This window comes from Mustela nigripes, chromosome 3 (genome assembly GCF_022355385.1).
Source record: "Mustela nigripes isolate SB6536 chromosome 3, MUSNIG.SB6536, whole genome shotgun sequence".
NCBI lineage: Eukaryota > Metazoa > Chordata > Mammalia > Carnivora > Mustelidae > Mustela > Mustela nigripes.
Genome location: NC_081559.1, coordinates 165,365,660 through 165,390,593, shown reverse-complemented (window position 1 = coordinate 165,390,593; position 24,934 = coordinate 165,365,660). Strand labels below are relative to the sequence as shown.

General features: G+C 36.4%; 1 protein-coding gene across 2 annotated transcripts in view; it reads right to left on the bottom strand.

Moving 5' to 3' along the window:
- Positions 1-24,934, bottom strand: part of ZFPM2 (zinc finger protein, FOG family member 2) — a 458,266-nt gene that overhangs the window by 354,368 nt on the left and 78,964 nt on the right. The window contains exon 2 of one of the 2 annotated variants that reach the window (XM_059395028.1): positions 5,296-5,454. The exons of the other annotated variant lie outside the window; for it this stretch is intronic. Coding sequence (XP_059251011.1) covers positions 5,296-5,454 — 159 coding nt within the window. The remainder of the gene's footprint in view (positions 1-5,295; positions 5,455-24,934) is intronic. 2 annotated transcript variants of the gene reach the window in all.

The following is a 24,934-nucleotide window of genomic DNA, read 5'->3' as shown; positions in this document are numbered from 1 at the left end:
GTGCTCAACATTACCCATCATATTATACAATATGAGTTTGCTTATTTACTGTCTCTCTTCCTGAGAATGAGATTGACTTTTGTCTACTGCTGTATCCACAGCACTGAGAAGAGAGTCTAACACATACCAGATGCTTACGATATGGGTTTAGTCAGATTGAATTGATCTATTGAGCAGAATTGGAAGCTTCTGCCTATCTAAGTAAATTTCTGTTTATGTTTGCTTTTGGGGTGGTATTAATCACTTCTGGGCTAGAGTTAAACCCAAGCTGAGTAACTCAGGTTTTATTCTAGTTCTTTAATATGCTATGCATTTTTTTCTACTTTAAAGTTTCTTTAAAATGAGAATATAACCTTTAATTTCTGCAAACAACCTGTGCCAAATATTTTTGAATGTGGTAAGAATGTCCATTATTACACTGTATCAGTCACCTTATTTTATGAATTTCCAATGTGCTCCCCTTTTTCAACCTGAATCCTTCCAGATTGAACACATCTAATATTAATTCATCTGTCTAGGCTAAGTATTTCACCCAGTGATTTCTCTGACCATTCTCTATACATAGGTCCTATGATTCAAAAGTTTGTTTCTCTTCCAAAATCAACTTTGATGGCATCATTTTCCCTTTCAACTTTTGTTTAGAGATGATGTCACCAGGAAAATTTTGGAGGGACCCTCACTACCTTTTCTAGATAATCATAATTCAAAGTTCACTGACACAGTTTCTTTGGAGTTTTCTTTTATTTAATGACAGTATGTTCTCCTAGCCTACAGTGATATTGACCTGCCACTTCTCTTCCTGTTCACATATCCTGTGACATTCTCTTGGAATGTATCCCAAGACCTGTTTATTTTGTTTCAGTCATTAATAAACTTGGGCATTTCAATGAATGAACTCTTCCTGCAAATAATTAATAATAGTGAACACATTTCAGAACTGCTCCATGTCACCCCCACCATGAAACTTACTGTCTCTGAGTTTATCCAAGAATCACTAATATAGAAGAGTTCCCACCTGCAGCAGTAACATAAGGAACACCCCCTACCAGTTGCTCTCCAGACCACTTACGTTTCAATTTATATTAGTTTGCTTAGTTCTGAACACACACTGATGTACTTCCATGTTTACTATATAAACCAGAAAAAGGCAGAAAACAAATCACTGAGGCATATAACCAAGCGCCACAGGAAATGTGTAGCACTTATGGACCCAGCCTTGATGTCTTCGTCATGTGCAAATTCAAGGAAATAATTCTTGCTTGTTTCCTTCCTCTCACAGATACTGCAAGGCAAGATGCCAAATGATCTAAACTCATTGCACAAGAGGAGGAGGCAAATTATAAGTATTGCTTCATATTATGTTAAAATTCCTGAAATCTAAGGATCGCAAGCAACTTTAAGAAGAGCATCTTTTAACAGAGTTCATTTCATTCATTTGTAAGATGAGAAATAGACGTGAAATAGGCAATGAACACAAAGTAACAAGTGACATAAGAAACTTCAACAGAATTGCCAGGTCTGCAGTGATATAGGCCTGCAACTCTAACAAAGGTTTATTAAAGGTGATCTTTTCCACTTTTAATTATGAATATTTATGACTTAGACTCATCTGATTAAGAATTTTACACATTTAATGTTGACATAAAATTCTGACCAACATTTTGACATTTCTGTGGAATATTACATTATGAGAGTGATTTGAGTCATTTTTAATCACATGTTTTATAATGACTAGCAATAATATTAATAAATGCTTCAAGACTTACAAAAAGGCCTGCCCTTTGACAACAAGGAAACAGACAATATCCATATGGAGCTGAGGAAAATACCACAACAGTAAGAGCAGAATCATTTTAAATACTAAAAATATCCCATATAACACAGCTCAATTTCAAAAGTAGGAATATTTACTTATGAAAAGTATGTCTTCATAGACTTACAAAAGCAGGGAGTTTTTCCTTATTTTTTTTTTTGAATAAAAAGGAAAGTTACAATAGCATAGGATTGTTTTTATACACAACACAGTTGCTAAGATACAAATGAAGACAGACTATAACTGTATGTGTATCCTCCGTATCCTCCCCTGACAGTCGGAACACCTTGTTTGGAACACTTATGGTATTTTAACCATGTTTTTGTGATCTGAGTTTTTAAACCACTATCTTTTGTTTAATACAAAGAAAGCATTTGATGTTCTAAAGTGTTATCCCTGGAACTCCATAAAGAAACCATGTCCTTGTTAGATCTTAATCATGGCTAGATCTTTAGCAGAAGAAACTTTCCAAAGACTATAGTTAATTTTCATATATATGTATACATATATACATACACACACACACACACACACAATTTCCATGTTGTTGTAAATGACATTAAAATATTTTCTTTCAAATATTTATTTATTTATTTGACAGACAGAAATCACAAGTAGGCAGAGAGGCAGGCAGAGAGAGAGGAGGAAGCAGGCTCCTCGCTGAGCAGAGAGCCCAATATGGGGCTTGATCCCAGGACCCTGGGATCATGACCCGAGCCGAAGGCAGAGGCTTTAACCCACTGAGCCACCCAGGTGCCCCGACATTAAAATATTTTCAAAAAATATGTTTCATCAGTGAGTCCAAGCTGAAATTATTTTTCTTCAGAACATTTCTTATATGCTCCTTCATCATGATGTTAGTGGTCTCATTAACCACTGAAATACTTACACTCTTTTAATGCTAAGCCTATCTCCTTCCCTGCGACTGGGAAGAAAGCATAATCGTGTATCACTGAGACTAAAATATGAATTTCTACAGAAAGATCAGTTTCTAATTTTCCAGAGAGAAAATTTTCTCTTCCGATTGTAGCTAATCAACTTAAGTGAAAAATGGATGGAATTCCGACTATGACCTCAAGGGGATGTAGTCTCGGCTCTCTCTTCCGCCAGTTCCTACTGACTGCAGTGAAAATCTTCTGGTCTCACATTTTATGAGAGTAAAATAATGAAATTCTTTTCCTATTAAATAAGGCGACAGCAGTTTGTAATAGTTATAGTCGTATTTATCCTGCAAAAATTGTATGAGAAAATGAAAATTCTTATTTCTGCCTCTCATTGCTTTCTTATTTCAAACTAAACATTAGGAAGTTTTTTTTTTTTTAACATATGATACATTAATTGTATATTTATTTATAATTTTACATTAATTTGTATGTTAATGATAGATTTAATTACATGTATTTTCTTATAAAATACTAAAATACTACTAACTTAAAACTTGGAGTTCTATGTTCTTTTGTTAAGCATAGCCCTCAATCAATGATCAGCCCAGAATGTAATCTAGCAATACCTATCACTACTGCTTCTCTAGAGAAATTAAATGGACAAAAATGCCCGAGTCCACATATTAACTCTTTTTACAAGAACAAGAATATATGGTACATGCTAACTCTTGGTCCCTTCCCTTTACTGTAATCCTATAACATAGGGCAGGTTCTCTATAATGCATTTAAAAATATACTTCCTGGGGCACCTGGGTGGTTCAGTGGGTTAAAGCCTCTGCCTTCAGCTCAGGTTGTGATCCTGGGGTCCTGGGATCGAACCCCGCATCAGGCTCTCTGCTCAGCCGGGAGCCTGCTTCCTCCTTTTTCTCTCTGCCTACTTGTGATCTCTGTCTGTCAAATAAATTAAAAAAAAAAATATATATATATATATATATACACTTCCTGACAAAGAGGGACCATGGAATCTCTTCAAATATAGATGAAAGCACTTCTCATTTCCAGCCAGCTTTTACATGTAATGCTGAGGCTACTATAATCAAAAAACGAGTCTAACACCTAGAACAACTACAGAATACATTAATTTGGCCTAAAGTCTACGTCAAAACTACCAGAAAAGGACTACTCAGTCCATTCCATTCTCATCTTCAACCAAAAGCCTCCAACATGGGAAACAAAGGCCACATTACAAAGTCACCTTGAGGTCTTCAAGAGTGAATGGTCAAGGAGGTTTTCTCAACTTCAGGGCAGCTGGAGGCTAGTGCCACCATTCCATCTCCAAGTTGTTCGGGTTCTACTGACCACAGGAATGGGAAGTGGCTGACTTCTTTTGTTTCTAACACACCAGCAACAGGAGAAAGTCAAACTGGAATTTTAACAATGTACATCAAATGTATATGTGGCTCCTGAGATATGGGTATTGGTTGGGTTTGGGGAAGCTATATCATCATTCTTAATTTCAGACTGTCAAGTCTGATCAAGAAACTTACATATGTTAAAAAACTTCGCTTCACATAATTTCTCTGCCTTAAGAAAAAAAAACGGACATCCAAAAAAGCGGAGCATAACACAAACACAGATATGGAGATAGACGGTCACGCCCTCTAGGACACGGTCATGGTAAAATCAGCAAAAGTTGCTGTTCAAAGCATCAGAGTGACCCAAACACTTATGAAACTATGTGCTGGTGCAGGAGGTGACAGAAGACTCATCTCACTTACAAAGAAAACCAATTAAATAAGAAAAAAACCTTTAAAAAAAATCATGAGAAAACTTAAATGCACTTTTGCAAACAAGTGAGTACACATACCCAATGAAGATAGTGTTACTGGCAAGGCCACCTGGCTCCAGGTCAAGGGTGGAAATAAACTGAGATACATGGTCTCAGGCATAAGGTTAATGCGTTAAAAGAGCATCTAGGAAGGGAAAATAGTGTGTATTTTCTTACTTGACAATATCTTAAAAAGGACCATCCTCTGTTTTGAAAGTCAATGTCAAACAGTTAAAGCACTCCATTGTGTTTTGTTTTGTCTAATTTGTTTTTTTATTAAGTAAACTCTTAGCCCACCTTGGGGCTCAAACTCCCAACCCCAGGATCGAGAGTCACATGTTCTTCCGACTGAGCCAAGGAGGTGCCCCTTAAGCATTCAGTTTCTTTAAGTTGTGAGCCAGAAGCTTAGGCTGGGGCCATCTGCCCCATTCAGTGCTTTTTCTCAGTGCCTTGCAAACAACTGACGTTCAATAAGTACTTGCAAAAGAATAAATGAATACATGAGAAACATAAAATGTATTAGAATTGGCCAATCAACATGAAAATATTTTTTAAATATTACAAAATGACTTATTAAAGTGGAATTACTTCTTTTCGCCCTCAAAAATAGCATTTTGTGTTTAAAAAATTCTGCGGCTATTTTCAGACTCTCGGATGACATTATCAGCCCCTTGCACACTTTCATCGCACTCTCTCAGCGCGTTTTTTAAACTTTACAAAATCATCTGAGCAAACGGACTCACAGATTGCATCTAGCCATTAATGATTACCTTTGTTACAAAAGTATTCCACTTCTTCACAGCTCAGATTCTCAGGCCCAAATTCTGTAGAAAAGCTTTCCTCCAGTGGAAAGTCCCCTTTGGAGATGATGTCTGTTTCCTCTGAGGGACACTCTTCTTCTTCCTCTTCAATGGCATCTTCTAGCGGCCCTTGAAAAAGAATCAGGGACACTGTACCAAAAACATCCAAAGAAGATAGTGAAATAAAATCCTTTACAGGGGTCTATTGATTATAGTGGTGAGAAAAAAAATGTGTTCTAGGAATGGGCCAAGCAGTATCCACCAGCAAGGGGACTCACACAAGATAATGCCACCTTCATATTCACAAGAAACAGTGACCTATAACAAGAAGTGGAAGGAAACCAGCACCTCAACTTACTATATAGAAAGTGACCACCATCCTCAGACCTTCCCCACCCCCAATTCCAAACCCAAAGCTGTTGCTGCTGCTGCTGCTTCTTTTTTTAAAAAATTCTCTCCCGAAGAGCAAAACTGTGCACTTTATGTTCATTTGTTAGAATTAACTGCCTGGTAAAGAGTACAAGTCTCTTTTACATCGTTGTACAATTTTACCTGAGATTTTAATAAAGATTTAAAGTAATTGAATGCATTTTAATTGAACGGAGATTTTAATAAAGTCTATACTTTTAAAAATCCATCTTAAGAGTGGATTCCAAGAAAAGATTTCATTATATGTGTTTGAGGCTTGAAGAAAAATTACATATTTCTCTCCCTGATGAAAGCATAACCCTATTCATAATTAATTGAATTTTTTCTGAAATGAAAAGTAGTTTTCTAATGAAAAAATGTAATTTGTATTTATGTGATACTTTTTCAGTAATAAAAATACAACTCCCTTAGAGTGAATGAGAGTGAGGTGCCCTACATTAATGGACCTATTTTATTGAAAGGAAAGGGAGGGCTAGGGTTGTTCAGATGGGTCCAGAGTAGACTACGTCGGGGTACCACATGGCTGGTTGTAAATCTCTGACCGCCCCAGAGAAGCAGAGCGTCTGACTCATTTTACTAAGCAGAAGCCTGCACTTGCTGCTAAAGGAAGCAATGTGGCATTTTATCCAAAGAACACAATTATGGTAATTTGTACTAATTGTCACTCACATCCACAGTCTCATCAGACAGCCTAACTACTTAAAAGGCTTCGATGGTCTCTCCCTTCTGAGAAATGTGCCGGGAAATTTTCAGGGCCAAAGAAGAAATCTCATAAATAATTTAAAATAGTGCCCATGTTACAATTTTTATACATGTGGGGGCAAAGAGGAATAGGTACATAGAGCCCAGGAGTATATCTGGTGTTTTCCCAAAAGCAAGTTTCCCAAAGGGCAGAATTCATATGACGCATTTTCACAGACAAAATTAATTGCAGGGATTTAAATTAAGGGACATCCAACCAAAAAACTTCCTCTGCAGTTTCTTTTTTATAATTTTTTTTCCCTCAAAATTACAAATGTCAAGAAAAAGAGAATGCCTAATCCCAAACACTCTGGCCATGCATGTGCTTTCTTATACTCAAGGTGGAGAGTAAAAAAAAAAAAAAAAAGAACAAATGTGGATTTTGCACAGAGGTGATTTTCACATGCAAAAGTCATGGATCTCGTATTAGTTTTTATCTTTTAGTCATTATTTCAAATTTAAAAGTATAATTTTTAACTCTTAAAACAATTATGTCAAGGAGCAAGTATACAAGGAATATATAAATAGTAATAACATTATATATTATATCATAATACTATCATTAGAACATTTATCTGATAATTCTCATTATTAATTCTGAGTCTGATGAAGAACATAATATTTTCCATATTTTTAAACAACTTAATTGTAATAACAATTTTGATCAAAATAAAACATGTGAAGCTGTCTCTGTGTTTCAAGTAAGATTTCAAAACACTTTCTTATGATATCTTTAAAATAACCCAGTGAAGTACGTATGAGAATTAATACTATTTTTATTTTGCAGATATGGAGAGTAAAGCTCAGGAAGTTAGTTAACCAGAATAAGGTTATAACCTAGTAAGTGAAAAAAATTGATGCAAAAACCCAAGATTTTCAAATATTTTCTATTAATATGCCTTACTACTATGCAAAAATATTCTTTGGTAGTTACAGACACATTTGTTCATAAATAAATCTATAAAACACAAAAATCTTCTGAAATGTTTAATTCATATTTGCCTATTTATTTATAGATGCTTAAAGTTGATGTCTTTAAAAATTCAGAAACCTCTTGTTGCTCTTCTAAAATTACTGAGAATATATGTTATAAAATATTAGATCTCCTTCCCAGAAAAATCAGGAAGATCTCCTTGCAGATTTTACTAAAACTAAAACAGTTTTAGTACTAATATTTAACTATTTACATAATTTATATCCATACTAAATCAGTCTGCAAAGAAACTGCTTTAATATCAGTTACAACAGAAATGATAATATATACTATTTCTGGAATATATACTTTGAGTTTTGCCAACAAAACATAACTCTCTAGTTGTAAAATAAATATTTTAAATAATTCACATATATTTTAGTGGAATTTCTTTTTTTTTAATCTCTGAATGTTCTTCAGTATAAAAACCTATATATTATAAAAATAATTCATGCATATTGTAAGAATAAAATCAATAGTAATAAAAATGTTTTCTTTTTTAAAAAATTAAATTCGGAACATACATGCTAACATTGTTAGAATTTTTATTCAAGATAGTATGTAATTGAACAATTATTTAAAATAGTCAATAATCATGAATTGGCTCTTATAGTATAACATTTTCAAACTTAATAGTTTAAATAAAAATTAAACAGAAAAGCTCATGTGAAAGTTTGAAGGGAAACAAAACTATATAGCACTGACCTATGTTTAATAAACCCCTAACCAACTCATCTATGTTATAGTTGTATATTTATATTTTATTTATCAGAGATTATGATAAGATCTTAATTGATATATAGTATTCTATATTCCGGGGTCTCTTTTATTTTATATGCTGGCTAGCAATTTGCAATTTCAAGCATATAATTGAAAAGAAGCACTTGTTTTCCAAACCAAATTACAAAAGCCCAAATGAAAGGTGAAAAATTCTTGAGCTCATTGTTCAAAATTCACCAGATCTCATTTCCAATATTTAGAACAGGCCTCAGGAAGGTGATTTAATGGCCAACTTGTATTTCTCCCAAAGCAAGTGTTAGACTTATATAATTTGTTGTACTTTAAAATGTGAAATTACTAACCATTCCTTTCACCATGCTATCAAATCAGGCTCTGGCAAAAAAAAAAAAAAAAAAAAAAAAAAAAAATCTCTTAAAATGCATAGTATTTATGGTTTAAGATCAGATCTCACTCTACTCTCTATATTGCATGTTTCTTTAACAGGAAAACCTTACAGATAATCGGCAGCCATAAACTCACATTTTAAAAGGGTAAGAGACACTTGAAGCACAAGTACAATTAATAGCACCAATGAAGGAGGGAATGAAGGAACCTCCTGTGTATGGATTAGTGGGCACAGAAGTCCACTTCAGAAAAATCACCACACATAATTTGACACAAATAATAATATCTACTCAGAAAAGGCTCACGACTGAGCTCCATGTGCCCTCATGGAGAAAATTACTTCTGATTGAGGCCACTTGGCAGGCAAGTATAAGGAAATCTGAATTTCAGCTCTACCACTGCCTCTGATTTATAGATATTTAAACACAGTTGCCAGAATTAACAGTCTTCATGTATATAAATATCAATATTTACCTCATTTCAAAATGCTAATAATTAGCTACATATCCTAAAGCCATGAATGCCATGGTGCTGGATGTCAAGCCCATAAGGCTGTTAATTGTCTCTCAGAAAGAGTAGGAATCCTTCCACATTTTATACCTGATGAAGAGTAGAGATTACTGGGAGATGCTGGTGGGCACAAAGAAATACTTCCATTTCCAGAAGGGGAGATAACTGGGTACTTGGGAACCATGGGGATGGACCACAGCTACCTTTGGTCTCTGAAGATGAAGCTGAAACTAGGAAGATTCACAACACCTGACAATACGGGTGGCTGTCCAGTGCATGGTACAGCCTGTCATTGAGCCTATGCCAAGAGCTGTATTAAAGAAGCTGCCCTCGGGGGTGGGAGAATTTTTCACTTGTTGGTTGTTTCCACGATGCGTGCTTCGTAAAGGCAAATGGAATGTTCAAAATGAAGTAGTCCCACCTTGTATACTGGTAGCATAATTATGGAATAACATGAAGATAAAGAACTGGATGGTTAAGAAGCAGTTTGAGAAGTACTCACCCCCCACATAAATGAATTTAGGAGAAAAAGACTGCTACAATTTCAATTATAATTGCTAAAGAAATCCCTGAAAGCCATCCACAGCCACTGCAGTAGGAGCTAGAAAATGACAAAGGACATGTAAAGGGAAAAAAAGAAAAAAATATATATATATGAATTCAGAGGAAAGAAGATCAAAATAATCAATACTATGACGACATGCAAGAAATGGTAAGGACCAAATATTAAATCAAATATATGTGTCTTCCAACATATGTTGTCTCAATCAATAACTTCCTACCATGGCAGCCTACTATAAATCAGACCAACCCTCATCTTAATGTCACATTGTCTCCGTTCATAGAAATTCAAAGCACTTCAGAATAAAGCACCCAAGAAAGAAATTAAATTATGCAGAAATTAATATACATTGCCAAGTACGAAGAAGAGAAAGAAATGCCAAATTCTATGGTTTTGATGCACTCTCCCCCAAAAGATGTCCTTTCTCTTAAGCACTCACTGGCATTAATTTATTAGAAATTATTTCAATTTGGTTTTGCATGCCTTCTGATTAAAACACGAAAAACACATTGTCATAATGGAACTATAGAAAGCATTCAAGCTCCTCTCCATGCATTAATATTCTAAGCATTCTAGAGGCTGCACAAGACTAGCCACCTAGCAAAATGAGACTGTTTCAGAATACTGGGCAGCCTTGATTGCAACTGACAGGTGGGAAGAAAGTCACATTAAAATATTATCATTCCCAATAATTACAATAATCCATCATAACGTGCTCAGAAATTCTACTAGGTGAGTTTCTTCCGAAAACATACAAATATTTCCAAACCTTTTTATTTCGGTGTTTCTTAATGTATGATGCTTCAGATCATTTTTATATCTGATAGTGTTATTAATATTAAAACTTCTACCACAAACTTTATAATTTCACTCAAGCACAGAACAAAGAATGCATACCACTGGAATAATGGAATAAATTTCTCAAAATCTTAATAAATTAGTGAAAACGAAAATGATGTTGTCCCTAAGTTGCCAACTCCTATTTCATGCTCTTTTAAAGTCATGTGCAAAAGATATACTCAGACAAAGAAATGAGAAGGTATGCAAAGCCTTCTAATATGCATAAAACATAGAGATCTCAAATGGGAAAATTTAAGCAATTATATATATTCATGGTTTATTACATAAAAATTGAGCCACATTTATCACGTGATGCTACCTTTCAAAAGGTAAATACGAAAATATAAACTAGGGATAGAAAAACCCTGGATCACATTTAATATGCAATACACAAATGTGTCAAAATTCTATACAGGCACACTGTATTTTAATTGATAGGTAAAAGGAGTTAAAATAGAATTTCCGTTCTAAAATTATGTTACATTTTCTATATGTGATGGAAATGAGGTGGTGGATTGATGTTTAAACTGGATATCTTATTGTCTAATACCCCTGTATTCTAGCCTCATAGCTCCTTGTTAAATTCAGAATGATTTTCATAAAACACACAATGTAAGAAAGATTTTACATCTAGTAAGATGATTTTAAGAAAGATTTTAGGTTCCATACATTCTGTACACAGATGGCCTGCCCATTCAATCAGAAATACTAAATAACAACTCTTAAGTCAAAAACCAGAAATCCACAAACGTGTGCCCCTTCCCATCTCGCTGGGGAACATTTCTATCTTCAGAGTACTAACATCTTTGTATTAATTTGATCTGGGGCAGATTTTTGTGGCTCTCAGTCATTCATTCCTCTCTTAGAGTTTTCAGCTGTTACACTCAGAATTCCTTATGAATCATCACTACCCTGTAGGCACACCTCAAAATGCTTCTCCCTCGGTTCCTATTACATTTGTCTCATGCATATCCCACAGCGCCATTTAATGAGAAGGGGCAGGGAAGAGGGATCTCTTTGGACAGTGCAAATCCAAACTAACTCATGTAATTGAGTTTAACAGCAAGAATAAAGCCTTATTTCTATAGTCTAAAAAAAAAAAATAGTATTTAAACGACCAAGTTCTTCCTGCAGTCACTCACTTTCAACAATAGTTGCATCAGGGGATCTAGTAGGAAGGAAACATTTTTATTAATTTTTCTCTTATCTGCCAGAAGAATGTTGATTTTTTTTTTCATTTGCGTTTGTTGCCTGCAGGTAGCAGACCAGAGAATCATATAGTGGAAATTCTTCTTTTTGATTAATTTCTTTCCATGTGTTATGTTATTTCTTATATATAATTGATTTTGGGCTTTGCTCATAGCTGCACATCTTTTTTATATCTACACCAACTGCTGTCCTTCAATCTAAAAAGTTGAAGGAAATTACCTGAATTTTGTTAAGTTTATTAAAACTGAGATCTGTGAATATTTAAATTGAGTTTTGAAATGTTAATGCAAAAAAAAAGATATTAGAGAATTTTTAATGGAGGGTTCAATCTGACCATATTCCATTGTAAAAAGGACAGAAGGGGGTCAAGTTTTATTCAAATTGTTTCTTTGGGGGAAAAAACAAACTCTTTGATTTTATAAAAATAGAGTAATATTCTCTGCTACAAGGTCTTTGGTCATTTTTATAGATGGAAGTATTAATACTTCTTATGCACAAATCTGAAAACAATTTAAATTCTTCAGTTCCCCCTGCCCTCAAATGCTTTGCTTTGGGAAACTTCACATTAACTGAATATAAAGTTAAGAAAATAGCAGTTTTGCTTAGAACATATACAAACCTAGGAAGCAGCGACTGATCTTACATAGCAGCCTAATCACTGATACCACAGGAAAAATAAAGTCAGATGAGAAAATATGACAAATTTGAACTAGAATCTCTAATGACTACTCTCAGGAAGTAACTCAGGCATTGAAAAAAATCAGTTCATTAGTAAATGCCTTGTGCATTGACCCAGGAAGTTAGTGACAGAGATGGCATTGAAATTCAAATATTTTGTAATCAGGTCTCCCTCCAGAGCCCCATAAAGCGATTCTCAGTTTATTGAAGACGGTAACTCTATCATAAAGAAATATGAGAGTATATTCATTACTAAAACAATATAGTTTTATATGATTGTGATGTATTTCAATAATAAAAAGCCCCTAATTGGTAATAAGCACAAAAGATGAAACACTTATTCATTATTTTGTTCTCTTTATGAGACTTTCATGTATTCATTTGTTCATTCTTTCTTTATTCATTTAACCAGTATTTATTGAGGGTGAAGAACATGGTAGACACCATGTTAAATACTGGGATAACAGCAGGTACAAGACCGATGGCCCCAGCAGAAGGGACTGGATCATCTAGCTAAGGAGACGCGCTTTATGCACACAAGGGCTGAAATTTATTTTTTAAAAAGAAGCTCCATTTTAACACAGTGAGGGCAGGAAAGACTTCCTGGCTATCCTAAATTCTAGTTATTAGTGTATTTTTCTTATTTCCTCTGTTAAATTATAATTCTTTTTGTAATAAAATCGAAGACCAAATCAGGGAGAGAGAATACTGAGCCATTTTTAAGAAATATCGAGACACACAGCAGTAAATTATTACTAATTATATTGTTGGAGGAAGTTTATTCCACTTGACAGTGTGAAATCCATGGTTTCTTCCTGGTTAGTCAAAGGAGGTACCAATCGCCCTCATCCGGCTGGCTGGGTTGGGGATGTGGGATCAGGCAAGCAGGAATTTTTTCCCCCAAGTGAATACTGCTGTCACAACAGAAACATCACACGTTACCCAGGATGTGTGTGTAGTACATTGGATTTTAAAAGCACTATGAGTAAGAAAGAAAAGGGTCTGAATCTATCCAACAGAACCTCTTATATGTGATACGCGGCCGAGAATCGAGGTTATAACTTTCGATTAGCTCGAAACTTTAGCTATAAACTTATGCTAGAAAAAAATATATTTTCTTTTATTTTTTTTATATGACACATAATGTCACACAAGTTTCAGGTGTGCCTAGTGATTCAGCTTCTCCATATGTTATGCTATAGTCCCCACAAGTGTACCAAATCTGTCACCATACAATGCTATTATAATACCATTGACTCTATTCTCTATCCTATACTTTTTATTCTTGTGGCTTATCCATTCCACAGCTGGAAGCTTGTATCCCAATTCCAGATTTCATGATATACTACGTAGCCCTTAACTACAGAGCTACAGTAACCCAAACAGTATGGTACGGTACAAAAACAGACACTTAGATCAATGGAACGAAATAGACAGCCCCTAAAAAAAAACCCAGGCTTTTACAGTCAGTTAATCTATGACAAAGAAGGCAAAAAGAGGCAGTAAGGAAAAGACAGTCTCTTCAAAAAATAGTGCTGGGAAAACTGGACAGCTACATGCAAAAGAATGAAACTGGACTACCTTCTAACACCATATACAGAAATAAACTCAAAACGGATTGAACACCTAAATATCAGACCTGAAACCATAAAAATCCTAGAAGAGAACACAAGCAGTAATTTCTCTGACACTAGACACAGTAACATTTTCCTAGATATGTCTGCTGAGGCAAGGGAAAGAAAAGCAAAAATGAACTACTGGGACTACCTCAATATATACTTTCTTTAGAAAGGTCAAAGCACCACCAAGCTATGGTCAGTAGTCTTATCTAACAAAGTATATTCTGCAAAACTAGCTAACAATGTCCTGCATAGTTACATAATGAAGTGAAATTAGTACAAGCAAAAGAGATGTGATTTTTAAAAATGATCCTATTTAAGGGGAGATATAAAAGAATAGAGAAAAGGCACTTATAATCTCTTGACTCTAGAATGGATATATCTCTCTTCCTAAAGCAAATCAAAGATAGTGTGTATGTTGGTTTGTAAAGTCAGCCACAAAAGCACTAGCCTAGTGGATACTAAACAAAGCACTCTGATGACTAACTTTCTTACACAATTTCTTACAGCAAAGATGAATCAAGCATGGTCCTTAAAAACATTCAGCATCCATTTCTTTGTCTCATATGCAACATACTTGTCTCATATGAGAACATCCAGGAAGTATAGCTACATGCAGGAAATAAAGGAAAAATACCAATTCACTGCAAGGATATGTGGGGGAAAATGTAATTAGAAGAGAAAAATCAACAAAACCATTTGCATCATATTTGGGTCATTGTATATACAAACGTTTTTTCTTCTCAACTAATAAAGTTTGCATCTCACTTCCATCTCACCAAATAGATCAGTTTCCCTTTGTTAATTCTTCATTCAAATAACCCTGCTTTATGAAAACAATTATTCGTACAATGAATTGCTGATTGAACCTTCTGGGAAAAATTATATAATAACTGCTCTTTAAATGATGCCTGACTTCAAAAGCTGATTACAATTAGTCTGTCAGCAAACGGTGGCTCTCCAAGTGTCATTCTTAGACCAGAAGCATTAGCCTCATCTGAGAACTTGTTAGAAATTCCAAATTAATTATCAGACTCGACCTCAGATCAGATTTCAGAAACTCTGGGGGTGAGGCTCATCTATTTGGGTTGGACAAAGCCTGCAGGTGATTCTGATGCATGTGCACCTTGAGATCAACCAGGCAGGAACAGAAATGCTACACAGAAGTTACTTTGCAACAGTAGCGATTATATTTATTATTGTTATTTCATAGAAACAGTATAACATCTTGCATTTGATTAATATAGGCTTCCTGCCTCCAAGGTGGATGAACGCCTGTGTACGGCAGCAGGTGGTCTAGAACCAGACTACTTTTCACCTGGGTCACTCGGTGTAGTCACTTCTGAGAAGCGGCAGGTTAGGTTTACTTACTCAGTTCTGGTTAAGTGTGGTCCCGAATAATGCTAGAGTGACCAGAAACTGCTCAAATCACATCGTTTCAGAGACTCTGGGATGGCATGCTATGGACTGCAGCCTTTTGGGGCTGATCCTAAATGTTTCTTCTCTGTGCCCTTCTAGGAGTCCTGATGATGCAAACTGACCAGGGAGTTGTTTTACCAACGAACCCCTCCCACATGTCTGGCTCTGGTTCAGAAAGAAAGTCTTTATGGAAATGGGACAGCATCTCAGTTTTTTAAAAATTAAGGTCTGACTGTTTGAGGGTCTTCAAGACTAGTGGCCTCAACCCCTCCTCCTCTTTTGGGGATCTACCATTTCAAAAGATAAGAGGGAGGTTACTCTGCCGGACAGAGCTGGCGAATCAGCCAATCCACGGCAATCAGCGTGTAGCCAGCGGTCCCAGCCAGGTCACGCACATCCCCCTGCTCATCATCCCTTGCTCCAAGCCCTTATAATCAGGACAGCACGCAACCCAAGTGTGATCTGTGGGGTTTTACGGAGCAGCATAGCGGCCAACCCTCGCGGCTAACCTCCATAAAGGGCTCCCAGTACTGCATGTCCTGGCACCACCACCTCGAACCAAGGAGTCAGGGTGAGGGCAGCTCCAGAAATCTGTTCCATTTTTCACAAATAGGTGTGGCCTCCTGCTCCTGGCATGCTGCCAATTTGGTCTTCCGTCTGGGTTTGACACAGTAAATAATGATGAATATTTTCTCTAAGCCTGTACGGTCCTGCACGCAGGGTATTTGCACAGCCAGAAAAAAAAAAAAAAAATCCTCCCACAAAACAAAGCATTGTTGTGGCTCCCCTGTATCAGCAGGGATACCAACTTTATAAGAATTTGCCTAATTTCACAGGTGTATATGTAATTCTCCAAATTTCCATTCTGGCAGATCTCTTTCATCTTTGGGGGATAAAGAAAAACACACCTGTAGTTGCCAAAGCCTAGCTCGATGGAGGGGGCTTGGTGCATGGAGGTACAAGCAGAAGCAACAAGCTCACTTCCCTCTGACTGTGACCTGCTCTGGGATACCGAGCAAAGGGGCCCTTCGTAACAAGTGTTCTGTGCTGTCATTAAAGCACCATAAACGCACGTTGATTCAGTACTTGTGATCATCTCAAGAGGCCCCAGAAAGCACTTCCCCATAAACTATATCTTCAAAAAAGACTTTTACTTTATACCAGCACATTACAAGAGTGTCTAAAGACACAGAGGCACTCTATATAGCTATATTTTTAAGAAGAACACTTACTCTCTGGAGAGTTAGGAGAGCAGGTAGGATGCCAGTTGATAACAAAGTCAGCTTATCCACCCAGCGACGTGACCTGGAGGAAGCATCTAAGGGCTCTCTTAAAAAGAAAATATCCTCTGCCTTTGGCAACAAAGCCTACGATAGAATAAAAGCAAGCACCTTTACAAGCAGAAGTTATAGGGTAAGCCAAAAGGGGGGAGAGCACATATAAAAGAATTCTCCTCCGGTGGCTCACAGCTCTGGCTCTCCTGTACCTGCCTCGTAAACCCCGCACCAGCCTCCGGGAGACACAGTCCTGCGCTGCCCACCACGGCGTCTGTGGGAAGAAAACCGGGCAAGGGTAGCTTCTTTTCCAGGGAAATGGTATCTCATTTTTTCCTTTAAATTGCAAGAGTAGCAATGCCTTTCCTAACTTCCGAAGGGGTAAGTTACAGTTACTGTTTCAGTATTGAATATATAGCTATACTTAAGGAAGACCTAGAAAAGTCCTCACCAGCAGCTTACTCAACCCTGAACATTCTCACGCTTCAACCAAAGAAAGGCACATCCCTTCCCTCCAAAGTTTTTGGTATCAGATTCATCAAGACTTCCCTAATAGTCACCGCGTGGGCAACAAGTACAGGGCCATTTGCACTCTGAAACCTAAAGTTCTGACTCTCATAAACAGACAAATACATCTAACTTGAATCATCTAGAAATACATGTTCTCCAGTTTTCAAATAAAGTTTTGCCTTAAACACGGATGTGTCTTTTTTTTTTTTTTTATTATTATTTAATTTGCTTTTGGTTTCTTTCGGTGGTTGTTCTTGGCTGTCATTTTTTCTGTTGGGCAATTACTACTTAGAACCAGCATAGTGTGAATGGCATGAAGCGAACTATACAGATGTTTTTTATATAGTTCATAATCTTCACCCAGTTCACATGTTATTTTCTACTGTTGTTTAGAAAAATAATTCTATCGGCTTCCTTACCCCATGCTTCTATATCCCGAAAACATTTTACTGTTGGCTTGGAAAAATATAAACAAGTAAATCCTACCAGCAAAGGCAAGAAATTAAATGAATGGATGGCCCTGCCATGGACTGCTGACTGTACGCTCAGTCTGATTCACCCACAAGCTGTTACGACCCTATGCTTCCGGACACCAACGGAAAGGACGTACCTGTCCCCTAGCACCACACCATACCATGCCATCTTCCCCATTCCAGCATTCTATCTTCGAGTCAGGCTTACATTTGGCTCTAGTACCAAAGCAGTATAGAAAAGGTGTGTGAAAACAAACTCTGCCTCCCTCTGCATTCCTGGAGGAAAATGCTGGTGCCGCTCCTTGGCTCCACCATCTTCCTCTTCGTCACCAGTCTTATCCTCTAAACTCTATTATAATGGACACAAATATTAGTGTGAATTAGATTCTCTCTGCAGTTTTGATTAAAATGCAGACTTTCAGACTCACTCCCCCAAATTTAGCAGCTTGTGGATAGCACCCAGGAATCAGCACTTTGATCCTGTCCCCCACACTGTTCACGTACAGGCCACATGTTGGGACACAACTGACATGCTCCAAACCAGTGGAAAGAGGAAAGTGGAGCAGATCTGAGTTATGACATTCCTACAACAGTATGCAGGGCAAGATAAGAGGGGACCATTATCTGTCATCAGTAAATCCATGAGGTCATTTTGTTCCTCTATATTTAGTTCTACTTTGCTCGAGAACACCTTATCCTACACTAGGGGCTATGTCGTAGGCACTGAGAGAAGATTGCACTCATGAATTCTGTAGCATCACTTTCTAGGAGGCCTCCTTTCCATGTCTGAAGAGACATACAATATCAGTCTGAGCAGATATTTTATCCATCACACTTGAGAATTATTCAAGTGCCACATGGAGATTTGGCTGATGGAGAGGTTTTGCGGAATTCCATTCCATCACGCTCCCCGTGCTCTTTGGAAATCAAGCTGTGACACAAATGATGCAGTTCTAAATCATATTGTGGAAGTCATTACCTCTTTTGTTGTTTATTGTAGTAGTAGTTGTTGTTTTTGTTTTTACAACCCGTGGTCCCCTTTGAGGAGTTAGCGAGGGACAGGGGTCAGGAGGAGCACAGGTAGATCTGATCTTTTTACGAGCTGTTGATAAGTTGAGGATCTAAAATAGTCTCACCAAAATCTGCCAGGATTTCATACACAGCTACTGGAAATTTCACAACTCTTTGAAAGAAGCAATATGGTAAGTGGGGAATAAAGTGCAAAGTGTATGTGTACGCATGTTTGGCAGGGTTGCAAAATTGTGAGAGAAGTTCCTTCGATGAGGAAGTGAGAGATAGTCAGATTGTATTAACACAACTCAAAGCAAGCCAACTTGCCCTAATTTGGTAAAAGTACTTAAGAATATAGAAGGAAGCAAGGAATATAGAAGAAAAGAGTAATTCAGATTCATACAATATTGTGTTACAAATTTTTAAAGCAGCTGGTCTTGTTATTATATATAAGACAGAGCAACATCTTGTGTATCTGGGATCATTGAGGAAGCAGACATTAAAAAAATAAAAAGAATGGGACAGATCATTAACTCAACCATTAAAGTTTAAATAAATTTAGAACAAAGAAGGAAAAGGTATCCGTCTATTTGGATTTAACAAAGGTACTCCTTGAAAACCCCTATGAAACTGGCTGAAGCAACAATAATGCACAAAGAATAAGAAAGAACATTTCTTGATTGAGGGGGGGGGAGGCTGCTTATCCTTCAGCTTCCTAAATCGTTTAGATCTTTTCTCTGAACTGTTTCATTTTCTATTATTTGTAATAAGAGCTCAGGACCGATGGCCAAATCCGCATTTTATCAATAACCACAGAAGTCCCTTAGAATGATGAGCCTTCCACGTGGATGCAATTTTGGTCCCTTTGTAATGCCGGTGAGATCACAAATCTACCAGAACTCTTACTGATAAGGAGAAAACACCATGGACTAAGTTATCTACCTGCCCCTAGCCAGGAACCATGGAAGACACCCCACTCTACATCACCCTGGCTTGGCCATCCCCCCACCTCTGAAAAGGAGAAAGAACAAACAACCAGGACAAAGCAGAAGAAGAAGACAAAAATCCTAGAGTGTGCTAATCTTCAGTTTTACAGCCTAGACATCTCTGTTATTTCATCCTGTCAAAGAATATAAATTAAGGACTTAAGACCGAGGGGTTCAAGAAGAGGGAGAAATTTGGAACATAAGCCAGACTATATGTTAATGACTAAGAAAGGAAAGTCTTCCCAGAAAGATACTTATTTTATAAAATTTAATAATTTTTAAATATTCTTCATGTTTTCAGTTAAATTCTTAGAGACACTCAAATAAGATAAATACATAATAAGAAAAGACTATTACAATAAAATCTCAATAATCAAAATAAAAAGTATAATGGTGAGCAATGCACAGAACACCTGATGGCCCAGAAAAACTGAATTAGTGATGCTGATGAGAAACGATGAGAAACCACATGGGAATGCAGAGAAAGATAAGAACATGTTAAAAAGACAAGGGGGAGAGGAAGACTGGTCACAAAGCAGCAACCCACTAATAATAGATGATTCTAAATTCAAGTTAACTTAGGAAACAGTGAAGTGACAATGTGTATAATATTCAGAATCTCCCCATATTAAGAATTTCAAGACCTGAAGAAAGCACTCACAATATGCAATTAATAAGCAAAATCAACATCAAGTACATCTTTGTTATATTTTCAAAGAGCGAGAATGAAGAATCATCTTTATATCCCCAGATCTATCTTTCTGTTCTCAAAGCTACTAGAGTAGTTCACCTAAAAAGAATTTAATAAACGGCAAAAAGCAGAAGGGGAACCCAGCATTACCTCGCAGGGAAAAGCTGTGAAAGAACAATATATTCAGTTGACTCTGAAATTTATATGTGAGGTTGACCAAAATAGTCTCAGGTCTGCCAGGCCTCAGAAAGAACATCATAAGCCATCTGCAGACTCTATTAAAAGATGTTCTCTCAGTTTCAGGGAGATGAATTATTAACCGTTAAGAGAGACAAAACTGTGCATAAAAATAATTTGCAGGGAATGCTAAAACTTACTAAAAGAGAAAAGGATTCTTCTTTTAAAATGTCAAAATACAAATAAAAGAAGTTGATTCTAATGAGTCTAAATGCCTGTTTGAACTATGCTAATAAAGTAGAATATTATACAATACATATTAAAAGAGAAATTATTTTCACAAAATTAGCAAACAAATTAGATTAACAGAAAACAGGGAATTGGGGTGGAAAGAAAAAACCAAAATACCCAATTTTTATTCCTCCCTAAAAAGGGATTGAATTATTTGGGTTTGATCATTAGATAAAAATAGATTTTTTTTTACAAACAAACTGGGTAATTCTTTAAGATAACATTTAGTAGATCTTTTGCCTACCATATGTTTAAAGGTATTAAAACCAAACAATGGGACGCCTTGGTGGCTCAGTGGGTTAAGCCACTGCCTTCGGCTCAGGTCATGATCTCAGGGTCCTAGAATCGAGTCCCGTATGGGGCTCTCTGCTCAGCAGGGAGCCTGCTTCCCTCTCTCTCTCTGCCTGCCTCTCCATCTACTTGTGATTTCTCTCTGTCAAATAAATAAATAAAATCTTTAAAAAAAAAAAAAACAAACAGTAACATTTCAAAGAGGACAAAGTTAGAATATAATCATTAGGAACACAAAAACAGAATGCAATACTAACAAGTTTAAGAATGAAATAAAAAACAAAAGCATATTAATATTTTTCATTAAACATTTAAGAGTGTTAAACATGTTTCCAAATGAAAGCATAGGCAAAAATTTAGCAGTCAACATCAAGGAAAATATAGGAATGCTGAAAATACTGGCATCACATAAGATTTAAGGAATTAGCAAATTAAAATTATGAGACAGTGATAAAAATCAATAATACCATTGAGTAGAAAATATTAATATGTCATTATTATAATGCCATACATTGAGGAATCAAAAAATAATTTGAACAATATAATTTGAACAATATAATTAACATTATATTGTATTGCATAATAGAACCTACATCAACAAAATTAGATGTCAGTTCCCATGCTGTTTCCTATAAATGAAGAATAAGTTTTTAAAGAACTCATAAAATGTTTATAAATACTGACCAAATATTGGGTATTCAAATGGTTTTGAAGCAATTAAATTTTATTATAAAACAGTGCAATTAGGAGGGATACATAAAGTTAAAATAACTTAGAATTTTTCTCAAAAACAACTTTTTTTGTTGAGAGATATCACAAGCAGATGGAGAGGCAGGCAGAGAGGGAGATAGAGGGAAGAGGGAAGCAGGCTCCCTGCTGAGCAGAGAGCCCGATGCGGGACTCGATCCCGGGACTCCAGGATCATGACCTGAGCCGAAGGCAGTCGTCCAACCAACTGAGCCACCCAGGCGTCCCAGAAACATACTTCTTTTTAATGAAAAATTTAGCAGTAAATATTCAGAGTATATGTTCTAAAATTGTATGATGTTTAAGGCTGAATTTAAGTATGGGATAGTTGGAATAAGGTATGGTTCCTCGACCGACAAAGCTGGCTGGCATCATATACCAAAGCATAAAAATACGAGTCAAGGAAGAGTGTACACCATATATCAGTAAATGGTGAGGATTTTCTAAATGAAAATATATAAAGCCCATATAATTATTTGTGGGTGTGTCATTTAACAGCCTAGGCAAGAAACAGCAAGGAGCTCTGTTCTCATATTTCTACCACATACATACCTTATAATTTCACCATGCTGAGCACCATCAAAGGACCATTTCAGAACTAAGCCTTTTAAAAATAATGAATCTCTAAGTCTAAAATTAGCTCAAAATAAAAGTTTTTAAAAATCCATAAATCTGCCTCACCTCTCTTCTTTGTTTAGTACCCACTAGCTCCAGAAGTTTCCTTTGAGGGGAAAGTAGGGCACCGATATTTCAGAAACCCCTTTAAATGACAACATTTTATAGATGGCTTTAATTGGATGTTTCTCCAAGAGTGGAGAGAACACCATGGCACCAGGGTCAACAGGGAGGTGGTTTAAAATGTAGATTGTGAATTTCAGGGTATGGGGTTTGAGAATCCGTGTTTTTAATGCATATCTCTGAGTGTCCTGTGCTCAGTAAGTTTGAGAACCACTGGACTGGATGAGTTGGAGGAACTCTATCCCATAAATGGCCCATGGTACGCAATGCATTCATAAGTGTCAAATTTTATTTTTATTTTTTTGGCCCAACTTCTATAAGTTCTTTGTACTACACTATGATCACTTAAAAGTGTCCAAAGTTTAACTGACTGAAATTATAGTAGACTTTTTTAATGGCCATGACCATTTATGGTTCCTATATGACATGAGGACTCTATCTTGGCTTTTTCCTTGATTTAAATGAGAAGTCTTTGCCATACAGTAGTGATTTACTTTTCTCTATTTAATAAATTCTAGGAACAGCTTCTTGGTCTGGTAAGTTAGAGAAGACTTCTGGCTAACCTTACTGTACACCCCCTCCCGCTCCCAATCAGTAGAATCACACTGAAACACTCACATGAATAATAGGCGTCATCTTCCCACCAATAGTTTGGTCTTGTATCCCAAACAATGAGCAAAAATTAAATATTGTTTATCATGTTTTGTGTTCCTAGGGAGTAAATATGGCATGCCAAATCTGTTCGATTCTAACTATTGGCTATAACCGTGATATACAGTAAGTCCACTTTATGGGAATTACAAATTATTCTTTAAAATTCTAAAAATGTTGACCTGTGTGCAAATTGAGGTTTAATATATCCTCTCTCTTCTTTGTCCACATTATTTCCTCATGCTACTAAACTTTTTTCAATGGTATATGGAATGCATTTTTGCACAAATAAAAAAAAAGCCGTGTGTACTCATGCTGTGTTTTTTCCACCACTTAGCCTCTCTGTGACACAGGATAAAAGTTATTTAGACAACAGAAACCCTCTGTATTGAGAATTCAGACCTCAGTATCTCAGTTCAACCTCAGCTGAACAAGTTGGGTAATGGTGTGTGTTTCGGCATACCATTCTCTTTCTTTTCTCAAAAACCCCAACAGTTACTTTTTCATTTGGGTGATTATAATGCATAACTCACTCTTTGGAGACAATGGAACCTCCCTCAGCATTAAAATAAGCATGATGTTCAGAACATGAGAGGAAGAGTTTCTAATGCATACAACTACACAAATCTATAGGTTTATATTTGGGGCCATATAGAGAGTGACACACAAGTATAATCAGATGAACATGATTTGAAATCATTACACTGTAAGGAATTTGGGGGGGAAAAATAACCAAGTCTGTTAAGTTAGAAGAGTATACTTGTAAGTAAAAAGCAAGAAGACTGACCTCAGATACCCAGACTGGCCTTAGAAAAAGGAGTGAATCTGGTTAAGTTACCGAGGGAGATTTAAACTTCCTTGCTGCATGTTACAAAATTTTGGATGGAAGCTATTGATCATCCCTAAGAAATTATGCACAGAATTTTCTTGCTTTATATCATAAAGTGTGACTAGATGACCCCTTAGATTATTTCAGCAATTACAAACTGACTATCTATAAGGTGCCAATCACCCTGCCAAAAGCTACAAAGAGCACAGAGGAAGAAAGACATCTGTATTCTCAATGGTGATGGGTGTTAGAAGAGAAATATTTCAACTCTAAGAATCTCTCATTTGGGTGTCCCTTTTGAGATTCATCAAGCAGTTATCGATATGACATTAAGTAAGATAAAACAAGGATTAAAATTTGTCAACTCTAACTAATCTGGAACCAAATCATCTGAGACATCAGAAAAGTCCCCTCTTTTCTAACAAGTGATTCTGACCAAAGTGATCAGCATGTTGAGTATGGAAGATTGGAAGGTGTTTCTGAAGAACAATTAAACAGCTAATCATATATCAGCCTGAAGGGGGTCGTCTTCAGGTATATATGTGTATCATTCACCAATAAATAAAAATAGACACTGTAAAAATTCAAATAGGAGCACATTAGAATTATCAGAAGTTCTCGGGGCGCCTGGGTGTCTCAGTGGGTTGAAGCCTCTGTCTTCGGCTCAGGTCATGATCCCGGAGTCCTGGGATCGGGCCCCGCATCGGGCTCTCTGCTCAGCGGTGAGCCTGCTTCCCCCTCTCTCTCTGCCTACTTGTGATCTCTGTCAGATAAATAAATAAAATCTTAAAAAAATTAAAAAAAAAAAGAATTATCAGAAGTTCTCATTGGTTTG